General features: G+C 35.6%; 1 protein-coding gene across 1 annotated transcript in view; it reads right to left on the minus strand.

Annotated features, from left to right (window-relative positions):
* The window catches only part of KCNH7 (potassium voltage-gated channel subfamily H member 7), a 70,204-nt gene extending 52,009 nt beyond the window's left edge, over nucleotides 1-18,195 (minus strand). Inside the window, exons 1-4 of the mRNA XM_042874403.1 lie at nucleotides 18,156-18,195; nucleotides 17,153-17,586; nucleotides 9,835-9,919; nucleotides 9,466-9,680 (exon numbers count right to left, since the gene is read on the minus strand). Of these exons, the coding sequence (XP_042730337.1) occupies nucleotides 9,466-9,680; nucleotides 9,835-9,919; nucleotides 17,153-17,586; nucleotides 18,156-18,195 (774 nt within the window). The remainder of the gene's footprint in view (nucleotides 1-9,465; nucleotides 9,681-9,834; nucleotides 9,920-17,152; nucleotides 17,587-18,155) is intronic.
* Between the last annotated feature and the right edge of the window lie 1,085 nt (nucleotides 18,196-19,280).

The following is a 19,280-nucleotide window of genomic DNA, read 5'->3' on the forward strand; positions in this document are numbered from 1 at the left end:
ATACTGTTTATACAGTGAAAGTGGCAGAGCAGTCACAGGAAAAAAGCCATGAAGAACCTCTCAGATAAACATGCCTTTCCTCCACCAGTAGCTGGATGTTAAGTTAGACTTTTTTTTTTTTTTTTGCTTTTCCAATCTAAAAATGTGTTTTGGTTTTAAGAAATATGGAATGACACACTAGGAGGAGGATACATTCTGCTGCTCTAACAAAACTATTGTGTTAGGATGACACCAGAGATTCAAAAGTAACTAGAACTACCCCATTTACATAATGCTAAATTAAGCCCATGTTTGGGAGAGCGTAAGATTTAACCAAGGACATACTGGAATCTTTTTGGTACTGTAGGTTATCACATGCATAGTTTAAAGTATAAACCGGAATAAAAAAAATGTCTTGAAGCCTGGCTGTAAGATTGACTGATCCCAATATTTTTTGTTTTCCAGATGCATTGTCAAATTTACCACAGTGTTTAAACTGCAGAATGGATCACTCACTTTTTCAGTTTCCTTAGCTTGCTCAGTACTATACACATAAAAAAGAAAGAAAAAAGCATATCTTATCTGAAAATAATCACCCTTTATGTGACTTATATTTTAAGCTTTGCTTGAAAATCTGGAAGGAAGCTGCAGTCAGCATGTTATTCTAACAAAATTTGTCAAAACAAGTTAGCTGGCCTCTAGCAAGTTCTACAAGATGACCATGAGCCCCAGGCACTGATTTCTTGCTCAATTCCAAGCCCAGCAACTAACATCATTAGAGACTAAGCTGCAGCAAAAGGTATTTCCTTCAGTTATAATCTTTCATTGTTATCCCACCTACAAACCCAATAAAACTAAACTTTTCTGAACAGAACAAAATGGTACAAATGTAAGACTGTGACATGCAGTAGCTCTTTTGTTTCAAAGGAAAGTAGGTTTCTTCATAAGTAATAGAATTGATTTAAAAAGGGGAATATATTCAAAGAAGATGGATACTTAGAAAATGCAAAGCTGTGAAAAGCTGTGTTTTCCATTTACTATTAGAAGTATTCCAAACAGGCTATGCGTGGAGATGTATATACCTGTTCATGCCAGTTTCCAAGTTATTAAATAAAAAGTTGTTACTTTAATTTTGATATTTGAAAAGACACTGCATTAGTGTAAAATATACATTTTTTTGAATAAAAGTTTATACTTGAAAATACACAAATCACCTTAAAGAGAATTTTACCATGTGTTTCAGTGAAGGATTTATTTAGCTTTTCAGAGAAAGACAACTCTAATTCAAGTCTATGCTGGTATTGTGAAGAAAAAACTGCATGTTTTCTAAACACTATGAATATTAACTAGACATTCATAAAATCAGCTTCACTTAGATTTGTATTTTTTAGTACAGTACAGTTCCACACAAAGTGTAGATGGCCTGATTAAGGCACTTTTAGTAGAAGTCATCTAGAGATTTATATCTCTAGATATATTTTATATTAGTGAGTAAAATCTTCACTAATTTCATTTCTTAGCATCACCTATATCATTCATAAAGCTCAGTAAATGCATTACAACTGCATATGATCACACTGATTAGCACACTACTTAATCAGCACACTTTCATAAATAAAAAATTCAGAACCCTATGACCTTCATTTTTCTTATTTATACACATGGTTGCAGATTTTTCCTTCGCTCTGACTTTATTAATATTTAAAGATAATTTAAAGAGTGTTCCTCACTTTTTTAAAAAAGCATTATTTCTGAACTGTTATAGGTATCCACTTTCTCTATTGGTTCTGTTACCAGTGACAAGCCGAAAGCATTATCTAAGTTTTAGCATATGACTGATTACAGATGAGATCTTCTCTGGAGATGTTCAAGACCTGCCTGGATGCCTACCTGTGCTACCTGGTGTAGGGAACCTGCTTTGGCAGGGGGGTTGGACTCGATGATCTCAGGAGGTCCCTTCCAACCCCTACAATTCTGTGATTCTGTGAGAAGCATGACCTTATTTATTTTGAGGTCATTGAGAATTCATCACACACATTGTGCTGATTGGGCTGAATAGTATTTATTTTTTCTTACTTTTTCTAATCTAAAGATAAAAACTCCAAGCACTAACAAACCCTAAACAGAAACTGTATTCCACAGATTTCAACACGTGAACACCAACCAATCCATATTCTTCTCTCATACTGGACACAAAAGAAAAACACCCTTTCTACTGTTTTTCCCTTATATGCTTAAGATCACATGGTTTCAGCAGAAGATAACTGCCCTGTAATTATCACCAGATTTACCATCACCTATCTGCTAATTGCCAGAATGTTCAGTTTATTCATCAGTTTCTTTTGTCAGTCATGCGTAGGAACATAACTGTTTCCTTGAATGTTATCTTTCAAATTATCTACCAATATTTCAGTTTGTCTTTGAACCAGTATTACACTACAAGGGAAATATGTCGCTAGCAAAAAAAAAAAATGATATTAAATTGTTAGCTGCATTTGTAAGGTGTCTGGCACCAGAAAAGAGTTGAGAACCCAAGGCTGTTTAAGGTTAGAGCACTCAGAGTCCTGAGTCTGAGATCCCAGTGCTCAAGGTTATTTCTAAGAATTTTTTTTAACAGTCTAAGATTTTTTTTAACGGGCAAAATTATCTGGAAATACAACTCAGGACCGCCTCTAAATGTTAGCTACACAAGCAGTGTTCCTTGTAAAATGCCAGCTTTTTCTGGTCCATGAAATCCACAGTTTTCTGCCTTCTTTCCTCCCTCTTTCCACACATCAGTTGCTATTGCTGTCTATCACTCGGTGATTTTCTCTGGGAAAATATATGCTTATTCAACCTAAACATAGAAAGTGTTTCCTGAGTTGAGTCAGTATAGTAACCACTTAACTCTGGCCTAATTGAAGTTATTTCTGTTTCATGTAGGAGGCTGGTTTGGATGGCCTCTAGAGGTCTCTTCCACACTACATTTTTGTACAGTTCTAAGGTTATGTAAAAGACTGACTTGTTTCATAGCTGTTTTATAGCAGCAGTAACTGCATACTTAAAAGCATATTTCAGGCAATTCATGCCAGGTGGATCAGAGGACTCTGCCACTTTGCTGGATCTCATTGGGTCTTGTCAGAGGATAAGCAGAGGCCTGACTTCTTGCAGTTCATAATGGGTGCCAAAACTCTTGGTTTTCATGGATTAAGTTGCCAAGTTTAAAAATTTCCAAGGTCAATACATCATGGAATGTTTCTCTGTTCTGGAGAAATGAGGTTTGCCAAAATTCTGTCTACATCTTGTTTTTCAGTCTTATTTACTTAGTTCTTACATACCTCCACACACTCATTCTATTCAGAATCAACTACAGTACAGTCTGAAAACCTGTACCTATTTTCTCTCATATACAAGCATCAAAAAGAAGAATATTGATCTTGAAAAAAAAAAAATCACTATTTATAACAACAAAAAACATATAACCCATTCCACATTAGCATCACAGAACAGATCTCCTAGTATTTGGCTCAAGGCCAAACAACAAAGAGCTCATACAAAATACTGATTACTTGAAATTATTAATTCATAAAGATACTGAATACCTTTTCTTGACAGCAAAATCAGGCATTCCCTTTCTCAGAAGGGTAGATCTTAGGGGAATGACTAGGACTAATTAAGGATGATTCCAGGTTACATACTTCAAAGCAGCTGGGCTTTCTGACTGCTCCATTTCCACGATATGTTGTGAAATCTTCTCAAAACACTATTGGTTTTTATGTCTTAGCCTATTCAGGTAATACATGGGGCTTTAGTGGAAACAATCACCTTCAAAGAATGTATTATCATTCACAATTGCTGTAAATCTGTAATTAGCTTGGCCATTTTTTACTTAATTCAATAGCAGTTGCTTCAATAAAAATGTTTTCTAGTTTTCTAAATTGTGTAAACTGTTTTCTAATTTTTTCTAAAATTGATCAAAACGAGGGCTTTATTTTCTGTTTCTATGCACTATGTATAACTTCTTGTTCTAATACAAAAGAGTTTATTCTTGAAGTTTGGTGACATCTTTGATAGATATGAATTACTACACCACACTGGGGTATGTTGATTTTGTCATCACAGTAACATTCTGATTTTTTTTTCAGCTGTGCCTTCTAAATGACAATTTATTCTAAAACTATAAGGTCCATCTCTTCTTGTGTGATCCACCATATACTGAGAGCTCCACTTTGAGAAAAACTGTGAGCGTCCAGCATGTCTGCAAATCAGAACAGTCTTACAGTCAACTGTGTATCTAATTAAGGTACAAATCACTTGATCAACCATGTAAAAAATTAGGATGTATTTCAGGTGGGAGGATGGTTTTGAAAAATGGTATCTACAAAAATTTGAAGATTATGGCTCTACTTTCCTATAACTCAATTATTGTGTCAAATCATAAAAAAATAGATATATATTGGTACACTTTCAACTAGAACAGACTGCTTAACTTCTGGGTACCAATAGTCTGTCTTAGCATTAATGATCAGGGCCCACAAAACAGTCTTGCTTAAATAACACAATTAAAGGATCTGTAATTTACATGGTTTTTAACTGTAAATTGCTTGTTGCCACTGTTGGTATGTGGATATTCAGGAATTCTTTCTTCTGAGAATTATGGATACAGACTTGATTTCTCAACATATGCTTGAAGAACTCAGTCCATTCACAACAGATTTCTCAACTTTGGAGCCACATATCAGCATGAACTGAATGGGTAATAGGGCTTAAAGTTTAAAAAAGAAGCTAAAATTGCTTACTGTTGGTTCCCTACATGCTATAATTTAGAGGCAAGAGTCCCCTTTACAAACTCATCAAAAATGTTAAGACATAGATGTCAATTTTTTTTTTTTTGCCCCACTGATTTCTTCAATAAAAGTCTATTTTCTGTGCCTCTGGGAAGACTTGTCTCTTTCTAGCAATCACTGTCAGGACCCCATCTAAACCTGTCAGTGCAAAAAAGTTCAGAAATTGGATTGCCTGCCTGAACAGACCATCAAGAAGTGAGTCATGAAAAAAAAAGTAAGTTCTAGAAGATAACCTAGCTTAGCATTTCCGGAAATTCTAATGTGAAACATCGAAAAAAAATTTCAGTAAAGTGGAAGGGAAATGTAACTAATTTTAGTGACAGATATCTACACTGAGACATAAAGCCAATTATTCAATAATGGCTATGTGGAAGCTATTGCTGAGCTATTCATATAAGTCAATGTTATGCAGAAATGATGGTTCTATGCATTACACAGGGAGTTTTAGTCAGCTAAACCAAAGGACATTCTAGACATTATGAAGAGATTAAAATTGCAGTTACTATATGGCTTGCAGTGAAGTATGTGACAGAAATGTTACTGCTAGCTATATGGTGCCTCAGTCTTAATGTCTACATAATGTCCTGAATACTCCTCATAAGTAGTAAAACAAAATTTGAAGGGTCTTGACAATAGAATTTACAACCTAGCTCTTTTCAATTAGATTTACTTATTACATTACTTAAAATGTATGATATGGAGAATTTTATTTATTTATTAAGCAATTCTACAATGAAATCTCATTTTCTCCATCTATTTTTAACTCAAGATCAACCACTATCCCACAGCTTCAGTTCCTTTTGAAAGTCTTTTCTAAATTTTTTTTTCTGGTCCTAATTTATTACAATAAAATCTCACTTGCTAAACCATGTCTCCTCCTTAAATGCTTTCTCAAAATGTATCCATCCCTCTAAACAGAATGATCACAATTACTGTTTCTTGTGCAAGCAGCTGCGTGCTATCTGCTCCTTCTTAGCTACCTTTTCTACTTAAATACCTTCTCTAAATTGTGAATATGATTGAAATAATACATTCCAATACTTATTGAAATAAATAATTCCAGTTGTCTCCGGAAAGGGAACTCATTTTTGAATCGTAAGATACTGAGACTTGGTTTGCTATTACTGAGACTTTACAGAGAATCCAGAGCACAGTGATACAACCATGAGGCTCAGTGATACATCAATGTGGTACCAGAGTGCATGTTTGTATTTTAATTGTAGACAGTGAAAGAAATCACAGTAGTAAAAATGTCAGGTTACAGCAGCAAGAATGAATTTCCCTGCACAGCTGAGGAAAGAAGGTGAAAAACAACATGGAATGGTGGCATATGCGACTAGACATGCAGTTCCATGTCACTCAGTTCTGCAATCACAGAATAGCACATCATGTTATCTATTCCTTTACTACATTTCTCAAGCTCTGTCTAAAGATAGTTGGAATTCCTGCTGTAACTTCTATTGGAAGACTATTTTAAAATCTCCCTGCTCTGATTAAAGTTGACCTTTTAACTTAGCATAGCCATTTTACAGTCATTTGCTTTTTTTTTTTCCTTCCTCCCCCCCGTCCCCCCCCAATACTGACCTATAGATTCAATTGGTCACAATGTCCCCTGTGGATTTCTGATGCTGCTTCACAGATTTACACATCAGATGACTGCGCCAACATGATACATAGTGGAAATCAAATTTAATTTTAAATGTACTTATCAGTGTTCCTGGAAGTTTTATAATATAAACTTAACAATATGACATTGTTTTGAGAATAAACTTGAGAATAATTTTCTTTTCCCAATAACAGTTTCACTATTAGATATAAACTTGGCAGTATGGCAGGAATCATCCAGTCAGAATTTTGAAATAACCAATAAAGCTTGACTCATGCTTACATAACTTTTAAAAATTAGTCTTTGTAATGTAATTTGACTTTTTGCCATATTATCTTTGAAGAGATTTTTATGTATAACTGCAATGAATAATTAAAAACATATCAAAATGGATCTGGAAGAGATTAAATCTTTCACAACTAATCAATGGAGAAAGTACAATGGTTGTTGGTTCACGTTGGCTATCACAGACAAAATATATGAAAGATAAAAATCCAATTACATTTTAGGCACTAACTGATCTCAAGATAAAACTGATAGAGCGTCTGTTTCTCTAGGAGGGTGTACAATACATTCATTTTTGTATCTGTCACAGGGAGTAGAAGAAACTATCAGGCATAGAAGCAATGTAGAGAATATGCAGTCTGGCTTGGGGAAGGCAGGTTAGTAGTAAGTTGAAAGATATTTTAGGTAGAATTTTTCAGATGGAATTTCTACCTGTATTCTAATATAAAGCACCTCTAACCTTCTTCAGTCTGTGAGTGGATGGATTCTCAAGGGATGACCCTGTGCTTACGGAGACTTCTGGATAAAGAATGTTGCATCTCACCATTTTTTAAAGGACCTTCCATGCTGGTAGCCTGTCATAGAATCATTAAGGTTGGAAAAGATCTTTAAGATCATCTAGTCCAGCCACCATCCCATCACCACCGAGGCCACTGTCCTTGCTGATCTTCATACAACACAAATGTAAAATTGAGTCTTAGTTTAGCTGAAGACTGTTACCTTCAGAGAGTGCTGTATGTCTCTTAGGCTGAAGAAATATGCTCATTCTCATCATTTATTTTCTCCTCTAGCTCTTTGCTACCTACTGTTCTGGAGTTTATTACTTCCTTCTTCTAGATTCTAGCAAAGTGATCTGTAGAAATGTTCCTTAAAATGTATAAGGCAAAACTATCTTTCACAGATGTAGCAACAAGAAATTTTGGAAGATAATATTTCAGCCATGTAGTGAATCAAGAGCTGGAAGTCCCTCTATGGTCTTCAACAATTCGCTTAAAATCACTTATGATCAAGCTCTAAAGATTTGGTTGAAATTCAGGTATTCAATCAAATATCCATCCCTTATATTTTTTGCCTATGTCCTAACAGCTTATTAACAAGTGATGAAATTTGAAGCCTAGCTCACACAGAACTGTCCCAGATCTTCTGTTATATCCCCAGAATGTTCTACCCATTGGGCATATCAGATGACATCAGTAACTGTGATATTCATGCAATATAAACCTCTGGAATTTGACTCCATAAAGCAAAGTTGAATTAGGTTTTCCAAGGAAGTCTGTACCTAATAGACACTAAATATAATTGTAATATTTTAATTTAATTAATAAACAAATATACTGATATAACTATTGGCTCCTTTGTTTGCCTAAAGAATAAAAGTTTACTCCTGCAAACTACTATCTGGAAATGAACAGTAGTACATGTATGTTTTTCTCCGTACCTCAGAAAGCTAACAGATTGAAAAATTCATAAAATGGTGAATAGCATACTGCTTTACTGTGAAGATCTTTGCACAAACTAACAACTGAACACTAGATTCCACAGAGTTTGTTTCTGTAGGTCCAGGACAGCCAGTCACTACATAATGTATTTATGTGAATATTATACTTTAATGAGATCATTTGAGACTGTGGTTTCATACTGCAGTTTCCTTAATAAACATACCTGTAAAATGCACAGTGTACATATATGTGTAAACAGTATTCATGTTGTTTGCACACAAAAAAAAACTGTATACTGGCCCTTATCCTCACTAACAGACAAGGACAAAAAGGCAGAAAAGAACTCCTCATCCATCTCACATTTCCTATCAGGATCATATGCAATCCCTTTCTTTGCATGGGTGAGCTAGCACACTGAGATATCCCTGCTCAAGAAACACTGACTTAGAAATGTAAAATCTTCCCAGTTGTGTATTGTGATCATGAATTCTAACCTTCTGCACAAGAAGCAGGTGTAGAAATGGCACAATTCAGTATGCTAGACTTTAAACTTATCTATTGATATGCATCAGCACAAACCTATCTTGCTAAATTAAATGTTCATCAAAACAACATTATCTTGAATTGTTTTCATATTTGGTTGTGTGCCTCATTCCCAAGGATGACATAAGGTATCTGCTCTCATTTTGTCAGCCTTTTTGATGTACTCATATGGAAAAGCTGCCCACAGGAAAAAGCATTATTATATTATACTGTATATAATATATGTTTTTATTATATATTGTATAATATTTAAAATACATAATATTTATTGTTTTGTTATATTATATATATTAAATATATATTATTATATTATTATATTACAGTATTATTAAAAAATAAAGACCAGGTGCAGAAATTACAAGACAAAACTATGATACGCACATCAGTAGCACAGACAAAATTTGTTATCATATTGCGTCTTACACTAATCAATGACCCACAAAATTAAGAAAGAAGAATGAAACCAATAATTTTTGCTAGCATGAATCACAGAAATTAATAGACTTCCTTGGGACACCTGATACTTAGCACATCTTTTCCCAATTGAAAACTAGATAGCTAAAACCTTTGAATCGTTTATTCTATTCAGAGCATAATATCTTTTTAGCAGATTTTAAGCAGAATCATCAAATACCGTAAACTACCTTAAGAAAATAAATTACAGATAAAGTAAGTCAAACCTTCCAAGGAAATCCAAACTATTTGTGAAAAAGGTAGAGAGACCTAAAACACCTGTAATCAACTTTGTAAAACTGAAAATTAACTCAGATAATGAGTAGTGCCTTACCTGGGTAACCTTCTCTGTTACATTGTGCGTTCGATCTTTTACCTTAGGTGCAATAATTGCTTTCTCCGAAGAAGGAGAAGATGAAGATTTTTTTTCATTTTTGATATCTGAAAAGTTCAGAGTGAGTTGAGGAATTCTGTTGATTGTGCTGTACTTGTTGAGATTTGAATCCGATGTGGATCCCAACAGACTTGATTTGATATGATTAAAAGGCCCTGAAAAATCAGATAACTTACTTAGTCTTTGAGAAATACACTGAAGTTAACATTGTACAATTAACGAATATTAAGATGTCATAATTCCAAAATAAACAAGAGAGTTAAGCAAAACAGACTATGATAACAAAAAGAAATCAGAAAGAAAGCTTACCCGTATCCTGGGCTTGCTTACAATACTCCAGCAGAGTAGATCTCCAAAAAAGACCCTTCCCCCCGTAGCCAGCTCTTAAATGGGTCTAGGAGGGGTGGAGCCAGTCTCCACCCCTTCCAGCAGCACAGCTGAATTGCCTTCACCTGTGCTCCTGTGGCTGACTCATTGCTGGCCTCAGGTGATCAATCAGAAGTTCAGGCCATGACTCAGCAGTTCCCATAGACTTATTAATGTTTAAAAGGGATATATTAGAAGTAGCTACTTGCTATTAGTAAAATTATCCACATCTTAACAATAATTTTACCACTAGTCAGAATCCATTTTATTATTGGATGTAAGTATACGATTTCCTTTACTTAAAGCATCCAATATTCTTTACAAAGTCTGTGGAATACAAAAGGCATACCAGGTCTATGCTTAGTTGTTTTCATTTTAACGGGTATGCTCTACGGTTATTCTGTCTGAGTATAAATACTATGTTCTCATATTGTTTATAAAAGTAGAAATAGGACATGCAATTCTATTAGTGTCTGAACTGAGTAAAGGCTTTGTTATCATACCTGTTAGTTAGTAACTAGTTAGTTTGTTCAAAAATGCCTTCTGGCAAACCAAAAAAATGGACTGGATTGTGTATTTAATCAATTTAATATTAACCTATGTCTAACATTGTCTTTAAAGACTAATTTTGAAGAGTAACAAACTCACAAAATGTGTTGGCTTAGCTGTCATGTACAAAAAAAAATATTGAAAATAATAGGGACAACCACAAGTAGAATATTAATTGAGTATTTAATACACAATCATCCTGCATTACTTTAATGAGTCATGTTAAATAAAAAGTTTGAAGTATCACACCTCATGAGGTACATATCCATCATAATTATTCTTTTAAATATTGGACTTAACTGTTTCTACAAGTAAACAGTATGACTGATCAGCAAAATTATTTTGCACTGTTATGATAGATTTGGTCTAGAAACCAAAAATATTCAATAGAAGTGAAGTTTGATTTCGAGAATAAGACTGGAAAAGAGAAATCTACAGATGTATAGACAACAACAAGCAGTTGTGTATTTAACTAGAAGTCCTGATCTTGCTGTCAGTAAAATAATATGTGGGATTTAAGGGGCTTTTTTCATATCTGCATGAGAATTTTACTGTGTCCTAATAGTGTTACTGACAATGAGCATGAATTTGGTGGTTTATCTTTTTCTTTTCTTTTTAATTCCTTGGAGGAAAACAAGAACTGGTGTTACAATTCATAACCAGCCTGTAAGACAGAATAAGGCTATATGACAAGCCTGAGTAAACAGGGGATGGGCTGTATATGCAATGTGTGAATGAGTAAATTCAAAGCAAACAGCTGCCTGGAGCATGCTGGGGGTAAATTTAGGTGCTGCTGAATTCTATAACTTGATCTCTCAAGATTTTACTTGGGACTCAGAGCCCAAAGCTGTTTTGTGATGGTCAATACTTTTATCTTTTATGCTTATACATTTATGCTTTATCTTTTTAACATCAAAGTAGGGCTTTTTTCTTTTTCTTTTTCTTTTTGTTGTCATTAGTTGCCTGTCAAATTCTTTAGGTGAAGATTGTCTCTCCTCTACTTGGTTTAGAATGACTTCTGAAGAAGCAAACTTTTCATTTGCTTTGTTAGCTTACAAGAATTCATATATGTGCTTTTTGCTTCCCGAATTCATACAAATCATAGGTTCAGGTAAACCAGAGGAAAAAAACCTCCCCTGCTCCACCTCAATTTGTGCTACTTATCCAAGTTGCAGCTTGCTAAGATCCTAAATGGAAAACCTTGCAGTTTGTTTAGATAGTGGGAAGGGTCTGTGTCTTTGCATTGAATAGATAAGGGAGGTTCTTGAGGCTTTGTGTCAATAAGGAGAGCTCCACAAGTCTTAATTTAGAATATGTATTTACCTCCAGGAAGACCTCTGAACACATATAAACTGAAGACTTCTTTGTGCAAAGCATTCATGATAGGAGGAGACGATCCCCCATGCATGCAATGCTGGTATTAAAGAATGCCAACTTTCTAAGACTCCAACTTGAGTCTTAGAGAGTTTCTTGATAAACTACTTTATGGCAGCACCACTGTGCAGAAAGATATTCAAGCTCACAAGGGAGGGCATGTGCCCTGGTAGTTAAGGTGCTCCCTTTCAACCCAGTGTTTCTGCTCTCAAAGACCTTTCAGTATTTGGTCCAGTGATTTGATATAAGAGAAACACAACTTATGGGTGAGTACCCTAACCACTAAATTACCAAAATCAGTCTTTCTTTCCATCTTTATGCTAGAAACACTGGTACTGAAGACACTATCAAGGAAATAGGATATTGTGCTTGAACACCTTTTTAGCCCAAGTAGGACTTGAATAAATATTTTCCACCATCTACTTTTTTCATTTAAACATGTTCTTCAAAATGATGCAGGGCTCACAGTGACTTTAGAAATTAGCAAAGGGGCTGATCTGGCTGGTGTGTGCTGTGCAGGGATAGACTGCATTTTTTTTTTTTTTTTTTCAGCTCTGCTTCTCTACATAATTGTAGCAATTAGTATTTGAATGTTGAGTAGGCTTAAACCTGAGTGGAACATCTTGTTGGGACCATCCACCAAATGAATGAAATTCTTGATATTCAAGAAACTCTAAGGTAAAGAAAACTAAGAGAGCTTAACCAAATCCACAATTAGATAGATAAGAATTTTTTTTTGATGGTAACTTTTTAGAAGCTTAAATTGCACTGAAGTTTTACTTTCTGGGATTTAAATCTTATATTGCTTCTGTTCCAAGGGGAATTACTCTCTCCTCTATGTAACATTCATGCCTTAGCATATGATATCAGATTTAAATTAATTGCACATGAGAATTAAACCACCCTTTTTAACCACCTTCTTTTGCATTAAAAATTGGTGAAATATATTTATATCATTGATGATGGTAATTAATTAAAACCCCTTATTAACCCTTAAGTACAATGTGGGCTGCTACTTGAGAGCTAGTGGACTTTTCCTATATTCTCATAGCAGGAAGGAGAAAAGGAGGTCCATTACAAATCACAATTGACACTAATTGGCAGCCTGATTGACACTTTCAGCAGAACAGGAAAGAATTAAATAAACAGGGAGAATAATATGCTTCTGCCTACTGTATAAAGGGGATTCTTTAAGGTTTAATGTGAACTCTCCATTTGTATGGTAGGATTACATTGCCCCTGCTTACGAAATGCATTAACAAAGGATTTCACTTTCTGAGCTGTCAAGCCAACATATTTCACAAGCAGTAAATACACTTATGAAAGCTGATTTAGAGTACAATGACTGCATTTTTTCCCCCGAAGACTTTACCAACGTAACATGAAGCAAACGCAATGATTTCATAGTCCATGACTCACTCCACAAAATCTAGCTCATGCAGTGCATGCAGTTTAAAGAGAAGACTTTACCAAGTACGCACACTTTTTGCATCATGCATGAAATCACAAACTGGTTTTCAGACATAGCTAAAATAACCGAACAATTTAATCATTGTTTTTTAGAGATGGATGATTTTCAAAATGCTGATAAAAGACACAGCTCAGTGCTGGTGAATAGAAACAACTCTGTAACTGCATGAAGTATTATTTAAACATATAACTGGTAATGAAGTGCATGCATGCACACTTTAATGCTACAGGAAGCTTGAAACCATACCCCCTGCCATCCAGGAACGTGAAACTAGTTTTAAGGAAACAAAATAGGAATAAGTGAAGATATTTCCATAGGACTCCTAATTAATAATTCTTTTACTTTTGAGATAGTTAACTGACAAGTAGCCACCTTAGTACAATAGATCGTTAATTAGAGGCCCAGCCTGATTTTACATCCTTTCACAGGTAAAACTCCTGGTTGCTTCAACAGAAGTTTTGCCTGCTTAGACAGCAGTAATGAGTTAAACGACCTGAACTGCGACCCTTCCCTTACGTCTGAATTAGCAGATACTTAAGTACAATAACCGTTTAACTATGCCTTCACTTTTTCCAGGGATAGGTAGTTAGTGCTTTGAGACAATAGTTAAGAGAATGACTACATGTTTAACATGAATAATTTCAGTAATGGCTCTGGCTCTAGGGGGGCCAGCATGAGAATGTTGCTTTTGAACATTTCATACAGCAGGCAAAGTAACATGCCAAAAAGTGTGGCTGTGGAGACACTGGAACGTATAGTCTAGACGGATACTTTACCTTTGACATTGCGACCATTGTCTGGTTTTCAGCATAATAAAAGCAAAGAAAAAGAGAGAAAAAAAGACAACTAAAATCTACATCAGAAAACATTGCTTCCAAATATATGTGGCTGGAATTAAAATGATTGCATTACGTAAAGTTTTGGGCAGGATGAAGTCCCTTTGGCAAAGAACAGCTTGTACAACAGTTTGGAATTGATCAGCAGGAGCTGCAAAAATGAGTAGGATTGGCTCTAACTTGCTTTAACAGCAAAACAACAACATAGTTTCCCCACAAGTCCTATGCTGGTTTGGAAATCCAAAGATCTAACCCACAAGACAGCAACTAGTCAAAAGCAATTAAGCCGGACTGAGGCACCCACAGCTGCGAGCAGCCCAGGCCAGCAGCAGGGGCTGCGTGGGTGGTCTCACAGGCGCCTACACCTTCCAGTACTCCCAGGAGGAGTTAGGTCTCCCAGAACTGCTCTTAACGCAGCAGTAGGGTGAGCAGTGCCGTTTCTCACTAAATATTGAGAAACTGCTGTGGAGAAAGATGAGCCTTAAACCTTTTTCCAGCACACTGGTTGGTACCTTTGTGGAAAGTAATAGTGGAGAAGTTATCTTCATGAGGTACACCTGCTCCTCACAGGCACTTTCATCCCTGAACCTTCACCTGAGATTAATCTGTTTAATTATTTAAAGAAGTCACACATGTCAACAGTTACCAACCTTACCTTCTTAGGGATGTATACAAGCCCCAGGTTGCCCTCCCTTTGTACAGCTCACCCTGCCTTGCTGCAGGAGCTTGGTAAGTGTGTAAGGGCCCCGAATTTGGCGGGAACAGCTGTGTTCCTGTGTGCTACTAGCTCCTCTTACCTGCTCTGGAGATCAAACTCTCAAAGAAGTTTGAAGGCTGCAGGAATGGCTGAGGACCCTTTCTGAAAACAGTAAAATTCCTAATATTCCTACTGGTGTACCTGCCTGCAAAATCTGGTTTGCTGATGCTTCAGATGAGAAGAATTTGGCTGCAGTTTGTTGGAATACAGTTCCTGTGCTGCTGTTTTTGCTGTCAAACAGGTAACTACAGGATGGAATTCAACTGAGTATGCCCAAATGAATTTACAATCCTAAGTTGTCATTTTTAATGTAATACCTTTTAGTGTTTGATTGTTGCTATACCACATAAGGACTGGAGTTTATTTTTATGTGCTGTAAGTAATTAGGGTTTTACATTCTTCAGTAGTTTCTACAGCTTCTGCTCAAAATCTGTAGTTCAAAGAAGAGGATTTAGGCTGAATCTTGGTTGTGTAAAGTAGCAGAAATGCTAAGTCAGGGCTTGAAACAGTGATGGAGAACCCGGTGGGAAGGTAGGGCCAATCCAAGGGAGTTCAGGCACGTGCAGTGTACTGAGTGACCAGAAGGAGTGGAGCCAGGATCCATCCCTTCCCAGACCTCATTTAAGGGTTGGCAGTGAAGGCAAGGGCATCTCTTGAGTTCCCTGTGTACCTGAGGATTTCTGAAGGTAAGCATCTTCTTCCCTTTATGTCTGTGCCCACAGCTGTTGCACTTGAGCAAGTCCTCACTTGCTGTGGACTAGGACCTTGCTGCTCTGCTGTTGTTGTGCTTTCCATTGCATTATACCTGACTTATATAGATCATCTTAAAACATCGGTGGGGGTTTGTAGCTTAAGGTTAAGGCGTGTGGGACTTCCTAGTGAAATTTAAATATCTTTTCAGCATAAGATGCCAAATTCAAACATAACTGGGAGAAGATGGCATCAAGTGTGGTTGATAATTCTAATGGGACACTGGGAACTATCCTCTCTTCTGCTGTACTTTTTGTAGAATGTGTATATATAACCTAAATAGAGGGTCAGACTCTCTACTGTTTTGTATGCGAAGTAAAATTGGATGACATTTTTTTATCTGTTTACACTGTAAGGATGTAAGATGTCAGAGGAATTTGAATGTATTATCTGCTTCTTATAGTAAAATCACTTCTTCTTAGTATCTAAAACTTGAAAAATACTACTTAGTGAAATGGAGCTTGAAATCTCTTGCTCTTCCATGCAGCCAATATTAAATTGTATGGCTATTTCTGCATGAACTTTATACCATTATAAACAATAAAACTTAGTAATAGAACTTAATTTTTACACATTTCGAGAACTATCTGTGAAGTGCTTTAATCGTAATAAGTTCTGAAAATAGGAATTGACAAAATATATATATTTAAATGTGTTTTATTTGAAATGCTGGTTTAGATTTGGGAAAGTTAAAAACTAAAAAAGCTTGAATAAAAATTACACAAGTCATTAGTATCTACAAAAGCATTGTATATTTAGCAGTTTTCTGTGGAAGTCAGTTACAAAGTACTTTTCTATTCTCAGAGTTTTGAAACCTCTGTTTCTTAAATTTCTCATCATTTCTTCTTCAACATGAAGAAACTATGGGTTGTACTCCATGACTTTGCATGGGGTACTTTGCGCATAGTTGAGCTGCTTAATATAAATTTCATGTATTTCACTAGACATTCCATCAAGCTTTTCACTGGAGTTACTGAGGAGATTATTCTCCAATGTGTAAGAAAAAGCATTAGTTTTGGGTTAGTGAATATACAATATGCATAAGAGAATTTTTAAAAATAAACTGTTCTGTCTCTGAAGTAGGATTCCATGCCATTAGAGATATTGTGTGCGAGACACACAGTATGTCCCCATATTGTGTGTCTTGCACACAATATCTCTAATGGGACAGAACTGTGTATGCAGTTCTGGTTTAATTGTGTGAATCTTTTTTTTTCCTCCTCTAGTACGAATATTAGTTTTGCAGATGCTGGGACTAATTTTGCTGTTTTCCTGTACAGAAGGCAGATGGTGGTCTAAGAGCAGCTCCATGATTTCACTGGTCTGCTTAGACATTAAAAGCAGTATTCAGAGTAAAAAACAAAAAACTCCCCAAACTGGCTTATTTTCTCCCTTAATATTTTTATTGTGATTTTGGATGTCTATAGATGAGAATGTGTAGTTTTGCTTACAAATTGATAATTACTGCAAAAAATCGTAAAAATCTCTCTTAATGAAAGACAGAATACTGACTGATTTTTCTACCATACCTTCACTTGCATGACGGTCCCTAAAAATGTTCTTCGCGTGGACGTTAAATCCTTCTATGTCATGTACTGAAGATGCTCTCCGTATGCTACAAATGCTTTCCTTTGATCTGGAATGGGTTAGTGGATTGCTTGTCTGTATCGTGTCAGGGTAAAGTCTGTCCCATTGCTGTTTAGGTGATGAATGGTCGAGAGGTCCTGATATATTAACCAAAGGCGAACATTTACTTGGTTGAATGAGTGCTTTTGTGTCATCCACTTCTGAAGGGCTACAACTTTCTTTTGTAGGTGATTTAAAGTGCTTCAGAGCCACTGAGTCATCGCTGTGCTTAGATGAGTCGATTATCACTGCATCGGGGTCCTCTTGTGGTAAGGACTGTTTTCTATATGTTAAAAGTCTCAATCCAGGTAACCGGAACCCAAAAAGTTTGCCTACATGTAAATATATTAAAAACAACAACAAAGAAAAGATTGTGTTAGGTTCTTGTCATCAAAATCTGCTAATTTTTTTTACACAAATTGAGATGGCATAATAACAGCTATAAATAATTAACCTATTCTTAATAGTGATTTGCATTGGGATATGTAAATGATGTGGAGGTTTATTAAATTCCAGAGGACTTCATATTTCAGTCAAATCTAAGCTAATGAGCTCAGAAAAAGAATAAGCGTTGATTCTATGGTCTGCTTTATAACAAATAAGATGATCTATTCTGATGGTTCTTTCTGGCTTAAATCTGTGTATTTGTATAAGGCTATATATGCACTGGATTACTTTGCTTTGTGGATGTATCCTGAAACAGGTATTTATGGATCTTATTATTAGTGGAATTCCTTGTGCTTAAAACTGTGATACTGATTTATTGATTCATTGGCTACAAACTTAACAGAGCTAACCCTTCTGAAAAATAAATCGAGCATTAGTATTGCTATTATTGTTTTCAACAGCTATATTTTTATATTTAAATGAAGCACTTATTTTGAATGATGTGGCTTCCAACCCTCTGTTGCATCCATACAGTACATGCATCTTTTGCGCATTTTTGTAGATGTAGGCTTAGTTGGGTTTGGTACATTAAATGATGTGGTAGGTGTATGGGAACTGCTGAATCATTGTCTGAACTTCCGATTGACCACCTGAGGCAAGCAATGAGTCAGCCACGGAGCACAGGTGGAAGTAATTCACCTGTGGTACTGGAAGGGGTGGAGCCTGGCTCCACCTTTCCTAGATCCCATTTAAGTGCTGACTGCCACTAAGGAAGGATCTCTTCCTAGAGATCACTATCACTAGAATATTGCAAGCCTACAACATTGGTAAGCATTTTCCATTTATTATCTTCCTGTTGCGATAATCTTACTTAAGCTAATACTCTGAACACCAGTTGATTTTACGTGTCTGTATGCTTTTTGATTGTGCAGTAGGCTATGCTGAATGCATGTAAAGTGAACAAAATTTGTGGCAGTAAGAAATAGCTGTAGCTGAGAGTAATTGTAAAATTCAAGTAAAATGCTATAAATTGAAAAACATAGAGTAAGAAATGTAAAGCTTTCTCAGATTGTTCCCGTAAAACAAACAAACAACAAATCCAGGCAGCGAATACTTGAAAACTGCGTAATATAATTCAGATGGTATTAGGACTTCTAATGCACAGAAGACACAGCAAAATATGGAAGAAATTATAAAGAAACAGTAGCAAAATAAAATAACTGAATGGATCAGATGTCATTTCATAAACATGAACTTAACTAATTGTTTCTTGTTACTTATTCTGCAGTGTGTTTTCCACTATGAGTATGCTTTCTCAGAGAACATCACAAAATGTCTTGCTGTTCCTACTTATTAGGATAAGAAATTCTGTTGAGATAAGATTTCATTCTATTCAGTTAGTTTTACCACTCTTTGAAGCTAGCTAATGTTCGTTAATATTTTATCGTTAATATTTAGCACTGAGATTTTTCACTTCTTACTGAAATGTTTTGAGATAATAATTAGCTGATGCTTGTACGTAAGTTAATGCAACACATTTGATCACAGCTCAGTCATTTAACATTTTAGAGTGTGCTATATATATTACTGAATTTAACTTGAATTTTGAATGAATGAGAGTGTCTGACTCTTAAAGGAA

Source organism: Lagopus leucura, unplaced genomic scaffold (genome assembly GCF_019238085.1).
Source record: "Lagopus leucura isolate 7727_CA_CO unplaced genomic scaffold, USGS_WTPT01 Super-Scaffold_100012, whole genome shotgun sequence".
Classification (NCBI taxonomy): Eukaryota; Metazoa; Chordata; class Aves; order Galliformes; family Phasianidae; genus Lagopus; species Lagopus leucura.